The sequence below is a fragment of the Ruditapes philippinarum genome, unplaced genomic scaffold (genome assembly GCF_026571515.1).
Source record: "Ruditapes philippinarum isolate M1 unplaced genomic scaffold, ASM2657151v2 ctg10131_1_1_1_1, whole genome shotgun sequence".
NCBI classification, from domain to species: domain Eukaryota; kingdom Metazoa; phylum Mollusca; class Bivalvia; order Venerida; family Veneridae; genus Ruditapes; species Ruditapes philippinarum.
Window position 1 is genome coordinate 37648 of NW_026853952.1, and position 14038 is coordinate 51685.

The 14038-nt window shown below is 29.6% G+C and overlaps 1 protein-coding gene and 2 long non-coding RNA genes across 3 annotated transcripts; 1 reads left to right on the forward strand and 2 right to left on the reverse strand.

Moving 5' to 3' along the window:
* Positions 1 to 278: 278 nt before the first annotated feature.
* LOC132738484 (thrombospondin-2-like) lies at positions 279 to 1684 on the reverse strand. The gene is made up of 3 exons (XM_060725988.1): positions 1569 to 1684; positions 646 to 768; positions 279 to 422 (listed from the first exon to the last, which is right to left on the reverse strand). The coding sequence occupies exons 1-3, from the start codon at positions 1645 to 1647 to the stop codon at positions 319 to 321; spliced, it is 306 nt and encodes a 101-aa protein (XP_060581971.1). The 5' UTR covers positions 1648 to 1684; the 3' UTR covers positions 279 to 318.
* Positions 1685 to 2016: 332 nt separating this feature from the next.
* On the reverse strand, positions 2017 to 4451 carry LOC132738485 (uncharacterized). The gene is made up of 3 exons (XR_009626880.1): positions 3526 to 4451; positions 2739 to 2818; positions 2017 to 2083 (listed from the first exon to the last, which is right to left on the reverse strand). It is a non-coding gene; the product is annotated as an uncharacterized LOC132738485 (long non-coding RNA).
* Positions 4452 to 11484: 7033 nt separating this feature from the next.
* On the forward strand, positions 11485 to 13753 carry LOC132738486 (uncharacterized). Its single transcript, XR_009626881.1, has 3 exons — positions 11485 to 11512; positions 13193 to 13234; positions 13648 to 13753. It is a non-coding gene; the product is annotated as an uncharacterized LOC132738486 (long non-coding RNA).
* The last annotated feature ends 285 nt before the right edge of the window (positions 13754 to 14038 follow it).

The following is a 14038-nucleotide window of genomic DNA, read 5'->3' on the forward strand; positions in this document are numbered from 1 at the left end:
ACACTAACCTTTTGAGTTTGACACAATTACACGCATGAGTGATACATACATGGGGAAACATACTATGTGTAGTTGAACAAATGTGATCTAAACACAATATTAAAGTCAGCCGAAATATATTCAAAGGAGTTGATGATTAAGTTACTAAATAAACATCAATTGCATAGATAATGAATCTTATACAACTTGCAGATAATAATAATACAACTCTTTGAGTATATTCTTAAGTATAAACAATATTTTATTTCAATGAATTTACCAGGACATAATTGAAGATTTCTTTTCAATTTTGTTTCCTGGGCAGTCAAGGCCACCATTTTATGGTGTCGGATTATTACATGTACGCTGCCGCAACAGTAAACCATTCCCACATGTGACATCACACGATGACCACTGTGACCACGACGACCAACCACCATCAACTTCAAGATATATTTTATATTTCATATTTCTCTAAAAGTAATATTGTAAAATGTTTTGCACATTTTTACGAGCTCCTTACAAAGTTTTACATAATATGTAAAACAACAATAACAACCAATTATGACGTCAATTAGTATTGGCCAGTGACGATAATGTTATTTATGATACTGCTGCAAATACATGATTTGATTACTATAACCGACATACAAGTAGCATACATACCTAAATTACATAGGTCGCAAAACCGTGGACAAATTTTCTTGGCTTCATTTTTCACTTCACATATACTGGACATTGAGTTCAATTGAGCACAATCAACATGTTTGCTATCCTTGCATTCAGAGTCTGTAGAAAACAAAAACAATGTCCAAACGGCAATTGTTATATGCGAAAGTGATTGAGTACTAATCGAGCGAGCGGCGAAAGTCAAATGACCAATACACCCCATTTCTGAGATATAATTGTCATGAATTTTTTATCAATATTTAAATGAACGGGAAGCAAACGACTGTCTTGTCTATGTGCAATTAATAGTTATGCAATTCATTTAAGCTAGTAAGATCAACTAAATGATGAACTATACAGATTTTTACTAAAGCCTAATGACTGCATTCTGTATTTTGTCTGCTTGAGGATAAATTGTCCTATAAATTATACAAAAACGCAATTTCTGAAATATAAATAGTCTAATTCAACCCAATTTGAAATTATAAAGAGTTACATTTAACGTCAGTTTAACATGATAAACTGTTTGAAAAAAAATCTAGTCAATTAGACAATATTTGAGCACTCTGTCTGCTAAAGAAAATATTTTACTTAACATAGATTTTTCTCATAATTGAATGTCCAGCGCATGCAGAATCATTCATGGAAACTGCAAATACTTGTGACCGAGTGGTTAAGGTATTTTTTATTTGAAACCACTTTCCTTTTCTTATGTATGTTTGTTCAAATACCGCCAGGGTTGGGAGTCGATTTTACAGTTAACTTTCAAAACTAAACCATTGCTCAATTTTAGTACATGTACCCATTCGTGCCTGAAATAATGCAAGGAAGGGCACGTAATGTCTTCCACCACAAGAAAAACTGAGAAGTCACCCTATGACCTTCAACAGTATTGGTGCGACGTAGAAAACATAGCTTACTTGGAGGATATGTACAAATGTCCTTGTTGCATTTGCTTGTCGAACAACATTCTTGGCAATAACTTTTGTCAGCACTCATTTTCTGTACTGGAACTTCGGAGGTATTTTGTATTTCAGCACATGCCTGAAATAACAATGCTAATCTTTTAAAACAATATTTTGTGGTAAATTTCCCCCAATAAAGCTACTGCATTTTAAGTCAAACTTATTGGGTCTTAAGCTTGACAATTGTAAAATCTTTTTTTTTCTTTTCTTTCTTTCATATCAAATTTTAGATGCACTCATCTACAACTTCAACACTACTTGTTTAATGCTAGTCGACTTTTAGAATCGTCATTCAAACGGTTTCAACTTCAATTTAAAAATGATATCTTCAAATTATAAAGTTATCATTTATAAATTGCCTACAAACGGAATATACTAAATAAACGGAATAAATGAAAGATTACCTTCTTGTCAATACATTCGAGGCTAAACTGCACTTGACTGGTATAGTCTCGTTTTTTGTAACAAACCTACAAGAAAAATATAAAAAATGGTACTAGTAATATCACATGTATATTGTTTTTGGAAAACCTGCCTATCTATCTACCTACACAACCATCCACCAAACCACTTCTAAACCGCGGCATACGACTAGATTTATCACAAATAACTGCAACTGATGTCTTTCTTTGCGTTAGATTTCCCAATCTTGCGAACTAGAAACATGATCACTTAGAAACAGTCAAAATGTTGAATGCATGTCTTTGTCTTAATTTCTGACTGTCTATAAACGTTCCCTCTCTCCCGTTTATTTAATCATTCATTTACACGCCTCGTCTATCTGAATAAATGTTACTAGAAAGAGTAAGAAAGTAGGTCAACTACTAGGTTAATAAGACGCTGATAAGAAACTTAAAAGTAAAGTCTGAAAGAAAACAGTCATTTTTAGCTGTTAAAATCGTCTATTTTTATTTATAAACGTCTGTTACATAGATGTGCAAGACGCGATATTCAAAGAAATTCCAAAATTTAATAATGATATAACAGTGATAAACATGGTCTCACTCAAAAAGTGATAGTTCAAAATTTTACAATACAACTACATGTAATACCTTGCAAATGTTTAAACAAAACATTGACTAAAATACTGTTTTATTCATTCAACTATTGAATGTGTTATTATACCTCTCCTTCGGAGCATGTTTCAATGGACGTACATTCTCCTAAGCTAAGTGCATCAGAACACGTGAAGCATGAAAGAGACGCTGAAATATGGTTTGAAAATATATATTATGATAATAATTATAACGATGACTCTTAGTGTGATTGAGGAATTGCAAAATATGTTTAAATATATAATTTTTAAATAATCAATAATTTTTAAAATTGTATTAATATTACACTCGTTCATTGAGAAATTCATATCAAATTACGCATTAAATAAAGACAAGTCTTTGTTGCTTAGCATTACTAAAATAAAATCTGTATGGTGTGGCTCAGTTGCGCATATTATTTCACAGAATAATATCTACTCAGAGTGAGTATAAAACGCTTGTTTAACTGGACCGGTATTAAATCACAAGTCGATGCAGATGTGGACACAACATAATTTTTTTACTACTTAACAAAGATGCAGTAAATTATGAAAAACTAGTGTTACGCTAATTCAAAAGTGTAATAATTTAAAAATATGACAAAAAAAAACGTTTGATTATTCATTTAACTCTTTTGCAAACAATCTTATTAAGATCTTATCAAGTACAGAACTAATTTTAGTATTATTTTGAATAGTCCGGTTTGTTCATGTGTTAACGTGTTCTAAAGGAATATGAATGTCGATCTTATCAGCAAATTGCTTTCAAATAAATATAATTTACGGAAAGGGACGAATAATACCGGACTTTCACGAATCCTAAGGAAATAATATACACAAAACATTACTTTAAGAAAATTAATGAATGCTTTAACATACCTGTACCGCTGATTGTAGATACAAAAAGAAACATTGTAAGCCTAAAACACAAAAGGATGTGGTTACTTTGTGAAAAAACATTTTTGCAAACCTAACAAAAAGAAAGAAATACAAATATCTCTTTTCATTCAATAGTAATGTCGTTATTGTCCTGTGCAATTTACAGACTATCCATAAACTACGTGCACATTTATTTAAGTGCTTGTGTTCTGACATGGTTTTATCTCGCTGGAGTTTTATTAATATTTTAAAAAGAATGAAATGAAATATTGCGAGACAGTCTTAAATACTCCGCACCATGTACTTTAAATAATCAAAAATACAATGTCATCTATCATCATAATTATTATTATCATACAATATAAAGGAATAAATCAATATTAATATCATGTATACAGGTCAAATCAAATTTGTAAAACCATAAAAACTACTTACATTGCACCAACATTTTTCCTCACTCGTATGTTAGTTGTTCTTGTTGAAAATCTGTATTGCGGTTGTGAAATAATAGTCTAATATACATACATAAAAGTAAAATGTATAAAAACACAGGAAAAACATAAGAATTAGGTAAAAAGGAAGAAAAATATGTTTAAAAAGAGAAATGATTTAGTTATATGCGATTTGATTACACTTGCACTATGAACTATTTGTTTTGTACATTTTCATTAGATTAAAGATCTGAATTGCTGTCATTTTCTTTTGAACCTGGTACATGCTTTCCATATATTACCAGAGATAAAATAATGGTATTAATTAGATAACTTAAATTAAAAGAAGCAAACAGAGATGCAAATTTTAAAAAAAAAATGTTTTTGCTTTGATCATTTGATTGCATTTAAAAAATTTAAAATATGCAGTTTTTAAAACGAAGATATAAGCTCTGTTCACAGGTAAAATTAAAGAATTAATCAAAGATAATGCGCAATGAATCCCACAAATTTCAGTTGATACTTAACTCTAATCTTAAAAAAGACTTGTATTATTCATAACTTCAGAAATTAAGAAAACAATAAAAAAATAAAATAATAACATAAATAAATAAATAAATTAATTAATTAATGCGACAATTAGAGAACAACAATTCATATATGTGTAAACAAGAATTTCATCGAGACCTATTGACGAGAAGGGTTATAATATACTTTAAAATAAAAAATAAATTTTAGCTTTTGTAAAGTAATGATCATATAGAACATAATTATGTTACCTCATTTTAATATCTACAAAATAACTTACCGTCGTCCAAATTCGCGCAGTCCAAGAAAAGAAAAATTTTTTATAAAAACAGTATTAGACTCTTAGATTCATTGTCACTGATAAAATTAATTTAACCCCATTTGACGTTTATATTTAGAAAACAATTTGCCCTTTTATAGGCGTAGAGACGGGTGTAGAAATAAAACAATTGAAATTTTTATTCTTCCTTAATGACCAATGAAAGCTTTTGTATTAAAATCGTTAAGTTTATGTCTTTATCGTAGCAACCGTATATGAAATGTCTATTTTACATGGTTTTATTAATATATAAAAATGACGTAAGAGTTTTTAGTAGGGTCCAACTTTGATCAGATTGAATATCATTTATTCAAAAAAAAAGGACATCACTGACAATCTGCAAACATTAAAAATGGAGAAGCCCCTCAACGTGTAATTCATTTCATGAACCTTTTACATGATGAGATTAGTCACTTTCTGCGCATGCCCATTCTGCGTAAACTATGCCAAAAAGAGTTACCGAAAGAACACATTTTAAGTATCAACATAATTACACAATTTGACTCAATCCAAAGGATTAAACAACAGTTTTGAAGATATAATTTTGGCAAACAACCGTAAATATAACTTCAATATTAGAAAATATCTAGAACTATCCGCGTCAGTCTTTGAATCCAGCGTCTATCAAATTTGAAGGACCATTGAAATTTTTTTTTTCCCAATATGCCATAAAGAAACCCTTTGGGAAAACAAAAACATTGGGTTTAAACCATCTCTTAAATTTTTTGTGGCTTGGGAAATTTCTTAACCTTGATATAGGACCCCATCTTCCCCAAAGACAATAGAAGGTAAATGGGGTTAATTCAACTTTTAAGTAATTTTTTACTGAAAATTAAATTTTAAATGTTATGAATTTAATTGAAAGTAATTTCAAGGTTTTTAAAATCAAAAACAGCCCTTAAACATTTACTTTTTTGGGATGTTTTCCTTTTAGCTTTTTGTTAAACCCCTTTTGGAACCCCTTCTTTGTTTTTCTATTAAAACATATTCTATTTGAAAATAAATTTCCCCCCAGCAAACCCGGGTCACCCTCGTAAAAAAAAATTTTCAAAATTTCCAACTTTCAAGTAAAATGTACAAAAAAATATACAAATTACTTCAATGATTATGCCCTAATAAACTATAGGATATCAAATGTGAAACAAAAGATAAAGTTATACTTTTGGATTTTGTAATGTAGAAATGCAAATGGAATAAAAAGATGTAAAATAAAACAATTCATTACTACATTGATCCTAAGAATGTAATCCGGCAACTTTCACATTTATTCAAATGTAAAACATATCTTTAACATTTTTATTTACAATATATGAACATTGATAACATTATTGAGCGTATTATTATATTTGTGTTTGCATATATTATATTAATGAAATACAAACAAATGAAAAAAAAAACATGATATAGAGGATATTTGTTTAGTTCAGTGAAAGATCGGAATATATTTCACCGAGTGAGCACCAAAAGGTATATTTCAGCCACGAGTGAAATATGAACTTTTGGTGTTCGCAAGGTGAAATATATTTCGATCTTACACTAAACTAAACAAATTTTCTATTTATTACATGCAAAGAAACGTTTTAAAAAGACATTAAACCTAATACTGAATGAAAAGCGCGCCAAATAATAATACAACGTGACGTCATTTACGACGTCACGTCATTAAGTTGGTACCCAGTACTGTGCACGCTGGTATTTCACTGAAACAACGTAAGGGGCTTAAATTCAAAACAGTGAAATTATCAAAGTGTTAATTTCACTGTTTCAAAAGTGAAATAACCAGTTTTATATCACTGATATATTTCTAAACCACCGAAAAGCATGTAATAAATATAAATATATTTTACAAAAAAATAAAAATAAATAAATAAATAAAATAAAATAAAATGAGGGCTCTGATTTTTCTTGTCATTGTGATACACTGTCAATTTACGAATAAAAAGAGCCCTATAATCTTCATTCCTAATGACGCGTGAAACATGAAAGTACACCACAAACATTATGGGCTATATGTGCGCTGTATTGTTGATTTGTATACGACTGTATATACATACTTTTAGTGTTTTGTTTCCTTCTTCCTTCTAGATTTTGGTTTGATTTTGTTTTGGTTTATGATATTGAAATGGCTTACATAACCGACAAAAATTCTTAAAGACCGCCCAAAACGCTAAAATTTATTAAAATTGTAGGCTAGTTTTGATTGAGCATGTTCAGTTTCGATCCAAAAATGAATTGTTTCAAAACAACCGGCAAACCCTTTAAATAATAATGCTTTACAAATACTTCACACTGATATATCAGAAAAAGAGGCAAGATCGTGCAGACAAAATGTTTTGTGACTTCTTCACCGTGAATAAACACGAATCCGATATACATTATTATTTTCTTCTTCTGTGTGTATATGCACCCCTGTTTTCATTTTTATTAATGCATAAGGTGCGGCGAGACTGGTGAACGATTTTTGTTCAATGCAAACATTTAAACGAGCCAGAGCTTCTGTCTGATAACATGATATTGAGTATATGTTTACTTCTCATGAAAGTTGAAATTATTGCATTTGATTTTAAGCAAAAAGTGAGTAATAGTTATAGTTTATGACACGAGTTAGTTACGAGGGTATAACACTGGCTTGGGTGAGATCGAGGGATGTTTCTGCTAAAACAATGTCGGGCTGTTAGGCCGAGACATTTTTTGTTTGTTTTATGTTGTCTGACTTTCGTTTTTTGTTTTTTGCTTTTGCAAAATTAAGACGAATGATTTTTATGAAACTATGCTTTTATTAAGACTAAGACTCTTCTATCAAAATATATGCAAACAATATCATATTTTTAAATAACATATGGTTTAAGAAAAAAAATGTTTTTGAGTATTTGCCATTGCCAAGTATGGACAGGTATAGTAAAGAGTCCGATGTCGGGTCTATGCAATGGTAGGAGTTAGTGATGTCCTAAGTTTTAACTCTCTTTTGGAAGAAAAATGTGAACAGTTATAACGAGAAAGAATTAGTAACAAATAGAACAGAACATTAACTTTAAAAATAACCCTTAAACCTTGTTATATTAGGTTTCGTATAGAGTCCGCTGTCGAGTATATCCGATGGTAGGAGCAAGGTCTGTCCGCTTTTTTAAGCTCGTCTTTTGGGAGAAAAGGGTGAGCTATTGTTGCTGGTAAGAAACAGAACAGAATATAACAAAACATTAGTAAGCATTTGCCATTGCTAAGTATGATCCGGTTATTTGATGTCTGTCTATCATTACATTTTGCATAATGTATAGGGTAAGAGTTGGTTAGAGATACAAATCTTAAATGGACAAGGAACAAAAAAGAAAAAGAATGTTAGTGTTGATATGACCTGATATTACGGTAAATATTAAAATATTGTTTGACTGGCTCTAAGTTACGCATACTTTTGCATAACCGTTTCGATACTACTAGTAGTCATTTACTTATCGAGCAGTAGTTTCAGGTCAATGGTACATCCACAAGGAGGACGCTTAGAATATATGAAATCCTTTACAACCCTCTAGTCCTGGTTTTCAAGAATGTGGGATACACATATATTGAGAACATCAACATGGTATGATATCTAATAATAATTATAAATTATCAAATTTTTAAAACCCTCTCTAGACATTGGGGTGTCAGTTATACCGGGCTTAAACCGTGTTGAGGTACCCGACAATCAAATGTTTTGTAATGGAAACAAGTTTTCACTAGTTGCAATCATTGGTTACGGGTACTCTTTTCTATAGGGGAAACAGAAATATTATGGGCAATATTTTGACAAGCGTTAATAAGCAGTTCGGGAATACGAATACTATGCAAACTTTTGGGAACGCACAATTAACTATCCCGATATAACAAAGTTTTTCAGATTATATTATTCAAGACCGTTACAGTTACTTGTCGGTGTTTTGAAAACTGTTAAACTTTTTATAAATGTTCATTTTACGGCCATGTATGCATTTCGTAATGTAATCGAACGGGGAGTGTCATGGCGTGGTCTGTCCTTCAATTTGGAACTTGGTAGATTTCACCTGTTGTCAATATGGTCCACCAATAGATTTTGAATTGTGACTATTAAATAAATAGAAAAAGGCAGTGGTTTTCTTTTAAGCGGAATGTTAAATATTTCAGACACAATTTACGAATGGTAACAGTATGTGGACTGTGGTGAAACTAATAATGAACATACTATATCGTACTTATTTAATAGTTTCATTAAAGTCGATTTTTTAAGACTTAGTTAGCTGTTTTTTTTTTATAAAATATAAGATTGTTTGATTTGTAATGTTCATATTTATTTTTTGTATATTCGAAATAATAATTTAAGACTTAAGAAAATATTGTCTGTCAATTTTTAATTTAAAATAACCATTAAAATATTTAATGCCTAGCTTAATACATAATTACTGATGAACTAAATCACTGAATGAAATATACATAAAATAGTGTTTGTTACCCTTCCCGATGCCACAACTGTCAATGCTTCTCAAAAATATAAATTGCACAAACATTATTAATGATATATTTTTCTGATAGAATCATATTTGTTTTGCAATCTAAGAAACATATCGAGTAAGACTTTAAATTGTATGTTTATATTTTTCTATACCCTATCCATGCTGGCGCGAGAGGGGATGTAATAATACTCTTAAGGTTGTCTGAAATGATAAACACATATTGACATGCATGTGTATTTTATGGAATTACGCCCTTAATTACTTGAGAAAAAACAAGTTCTGAGTAAATCCATAAATTAATTCGTATATGGGAATACAACTGTTACCTAACTTAAAAGCCCATCATTCCCCAGCTTTTATTTTTCAGAAGCCTTTTATTTTTGGTACATTCTTATAGTTTCCAAAGACTAATTCATTGGCCAATTATCAGGACCATCTTGTTTTTCTGTTGCATACTAGCAATTAATACAGAAAGTATCAGTATTTCGTATGGAAGTCAAAATATCACTTTGTTTACATTTACTACTTTTCTGAAAATAATTTCAAATAAAGCTCTACTTCCTTAAACTTATCAGTATCTAACATGCTCCAAAACAATATTATAAACTTATAAACTAGAACTCAAGTCCAATGAGGTAAAGATTCACTTGTTTCTGAGGCATAATATGCATTTACATGATCCTATGACCTACCATTTGTTTTACATATTTAAGTATTTTTGTCAAAATGTATGAACTATGCTTGTCTCGTGACTGACTATCTTAATAGTGAAGTCATCATATCTTTTCAAAGAGTTAATTCATCACTTATCTAGTTCAATTGGATTCATTCATCCCTGACAAACAACATTCGCAAATGTTCTTGAATATTTATTGTGACATAGTTATGATGTCCTGAAATGATCATAAATGGAGTGATCAAAAGAAATAATTGAAAATGTAAAAGCCTCGTTTTAATAAAGACTGTTCAGTGACAATAGTGGTAAATGAAAGCTACCATTTATGACCCCTATCACTGACTTAAATAGAATTCAGCTTATAAACATGAACATGATGAATAACTTGACTTTAGAAACATTCGCATAATAACGTGCAAATACGGGTGTTATTATATAAATAACACATGGGTTTGTGGGTAACAACAAAAATATCATCCCGACAAAAAAAACTGTTACACCTCGGGTAACAGTTTTTTTACAAGGGATGATATTTTTACTGTAACTCACAAACCCATTTGTTATTTGTTTTATTGCCCCGAACAAATACTGTTGTCATATGAAATTGTCAACTAAATGTAACTGTAACAAAAATAAACCAAGAGTAACACTAACTAAACTGTCAATACCTTTTAAATTTTAAGTGTACTGTACAGTAGGCCTACTTGAGATGTTTTTTTTTATTCTTTAAGCAATGATGATATCTACCAGTCATAAAATTACAATAAGCTGTGTTTTATTTAGAAAACAAAACACAAACCCATTTATACGGTTATGATCAGTGAAATCTGATCCTCCTGTATCCAGAATATTCTTCGAATGGTTTTTGACCAATGTGTATTCAAAATAACGATGATATCCTATGTCTGTCCAGCATATCTGTAATGTTTCACTGATTAAAATAAAATTGTTAAGTACTCCTTTACTCGTCTGAATGTTCCAGTTTGACACATACTAATTACATTGCAATTACTTTCGATGAATACGGATGTTTACTTTTAAACTATTCAACAAAAAAATATTGAAAACCCGAAAAGCACTCAAGGATGCAAGCAACTAAATTTATTGGTGTTCATAGTAACTTTAGTGATGCCTTATTGTGGTAAACTTCGAAAAAAAAACAACAACAATGAATCGAGAACAAAACGGAGGCAATTTTATTTTATTTAGAAAAAAGACCTCGTGTCCAGATTTTATACTGTTAAAAAGTACTGTTACCCCTGTAGCAGTATAAATTTCTTGGTCACGTGGTACACTTGAATTAACGGTAAGAATAACTCCCAGAGGCCTATGGGAAATTAACATTACAAAATAACATGGAACCTTCATTGCTAAGATTGATATTTAAGAAAGTAAGGAACCTATACTTTATTAGGTAATAGGATAAGTACAAAATGTGTGCAAGCTATTTTTAACAGTGTCATTCAATGGTTAACATAATAACAAAAGCGTTTCACCAGTATTTATATATTCCTTCTTCCGCCTAATTTGATAGTTTGTGATGAGCGTTTAGAGAGTAGGACTATGTATTGTAAGTTATCAAAATTTGTTTTTAATTTACCTTTATCTTGATATGACGTTTGTTTTATATTTAAAGAAAAATGTCAATGATTATATTTATATTCAGAATGTTTTACGTAGACCCTTAAACCATCTTTTATTCGGTATTTTATTATTTTTATACTACATTAAAGCTCTGAATACAGCAAATTAATATAACGTGAACTGTTATTTTATGTATTAACCTTATAGAAATTGTTTATGTTTCTTAATCTTCCGATGGACCAATATCTAAACATGTTTTTTTAATTCAATTAACAATTTAGCTTTATGCCACCAGACACTAATATATTATTTAAATGTTATCTGGATGTTAATAAAATATTCATAGCCATTCAAGTAAATTCCAGAAGGTCAAATACCCATGAGGACAATATATTTACAATTAATCAACATATTAACATAAAATAAATGCATGTTTAAAGAAATCAGCAGTTAAGTTCATGATAGATATTTAACATTATTATCTGCTACAATTCATCCGAAGTTAATGTTAGCATACAAATATTCTATTTTTATATAAAATCAATGCACTTTATTATAAATTTACTTAATACAATAACATGTGATATCTGTATATATTCACTAGCACAAATAGAATAGTAGCAAAATATGTGATCGTCGTATCTAAGTATAAGCTTGAGGTTGTCAAAATATAAAAATTAACGAGTCTCTATAAAATCAATCCGTAGATCCTAGTTACCTCTATCTTGACGTTCGAAAGTATCAAGATAGAGTGTGAAAAATCTATAGAAAACATATTACACATTAAACACATTTAAATGATTAGAAGTAAATTCATTATAAAACTTTGTTTAAAAAAAATATTTCGCCTCATTCTTATCACATGGTATTCATATTTAATAACAAAATATTAGAAAATACATAAAACAAAACATAAATTAATAGTTTGCATAGATCAGAAGAAATTAACAAAATTGTATTTTTTTGTAAGGTTGTGAGATCAAATTCCCCAGAACCTATCTATAATTTAGACTTTGTCTGTACCGTCCGCTTTATTTTACGCAGGCAAGTAATATTTTCCTTTATGAAGTATTCCATTTCGACATATATATTTTTTCAGTAGATAATGTTTTAAGCAAAGTAAAATTATAAAAGGTTTAATTCGATATTTTTACATCCATTTGATATCTTAATTGTACTTATCAGTGCATGTATTCATTTGATGTTTAGCTATTATTTGATTTATGGCAACTCTCTCTCTCTCGTAATATATATTCTTTCATTCACAGGTCTGTCTGTTAGAAAATAATGAAGTAAACATCTTTACAAACTAAAAGAATGAAGCCTAATTTATTACAAATATGCAAATTTCATTTGTAAACATTCATTTGTAAAATAGCATGATTCAAAATGATTATATAATCGTGTAAACAAAAAAAACAATATTCCAACAGTCGCACCACATTCAACATCGCCTGACAAACTTAAATCAGCTTGGTTGCATTCAAAATATTTACATTGTTGAAAAGATTGTGCCTCCATCAATACAATAAACACGAAGACGGGTTAATTTAAAGTTAAAAAGATAAAAAAAATGTTGTTTTTTTTCTACTTGTACATTTGCAATGATAATTTATCTAAACTATCATCTTGAAACAAAAGTAAACACCCTCGGTTGTTTATACAGGTTGGGTATTCATCTTCGCTGTATCTGCCATCAGTGGGTCACGTATGTAACATCTTTATTCTTTGCATTAAGTGCATTTTAAATATTTTAACAATGCGTGAATAGAACAATTTTAACAATAACAGGCACCGTATCTTCTTAAATCCCTATGCAGTTTGAAACTTAACTTCGTTAAAAGATATCAAAATAAAAGATTTAATATTTGATAGTGGGCCATAACTATATTATGTTCACACGTTCTTTTTAAAGAACAATTCATATCCAGTTTTATTGCAATTGTATCTATATAGTTATTCAAATGCATGGCATAAACACAAAGAAATTGGCTTCTTCTTTAAAGATTAAAGTCAGTACCATCTGCGTATTGTCTTAGACTGACATAATCAGTACCATTTATTTTCATTTTTATAATATTTTATAATCTTTATAAAACGCTTGATTGTTATTTTTTTTAGATTCCTTGGACTGTTTCAGTTTTACTGAAGCTGTAAATTTACGCGAATGTAAATCAGTGGAAAAATGCGAGAAAGGTCAGGTACGATACCAGAATTCAATTATACCATCACACAAAAATGTGCAGAAGTAACGAATATTTCTTAATTGTAATGTTTATATGCCCTTCTATTTGCAACCATGCAATAGTGTCCGTGTTGATTAGCAACAATTAATAAATAAATAATAAAAAAACAACACATTAACTATTAATTAATCAATTAATTAAATAATTAATTAAAAGATTACCATATATGAACAAATAGTTCCTTATTTGCTAAAGTATTAGCAATTTCTGATATAATTTGATATATTATGTAGTAAGTTCTGATATCTACTAATTACTTCATTGAA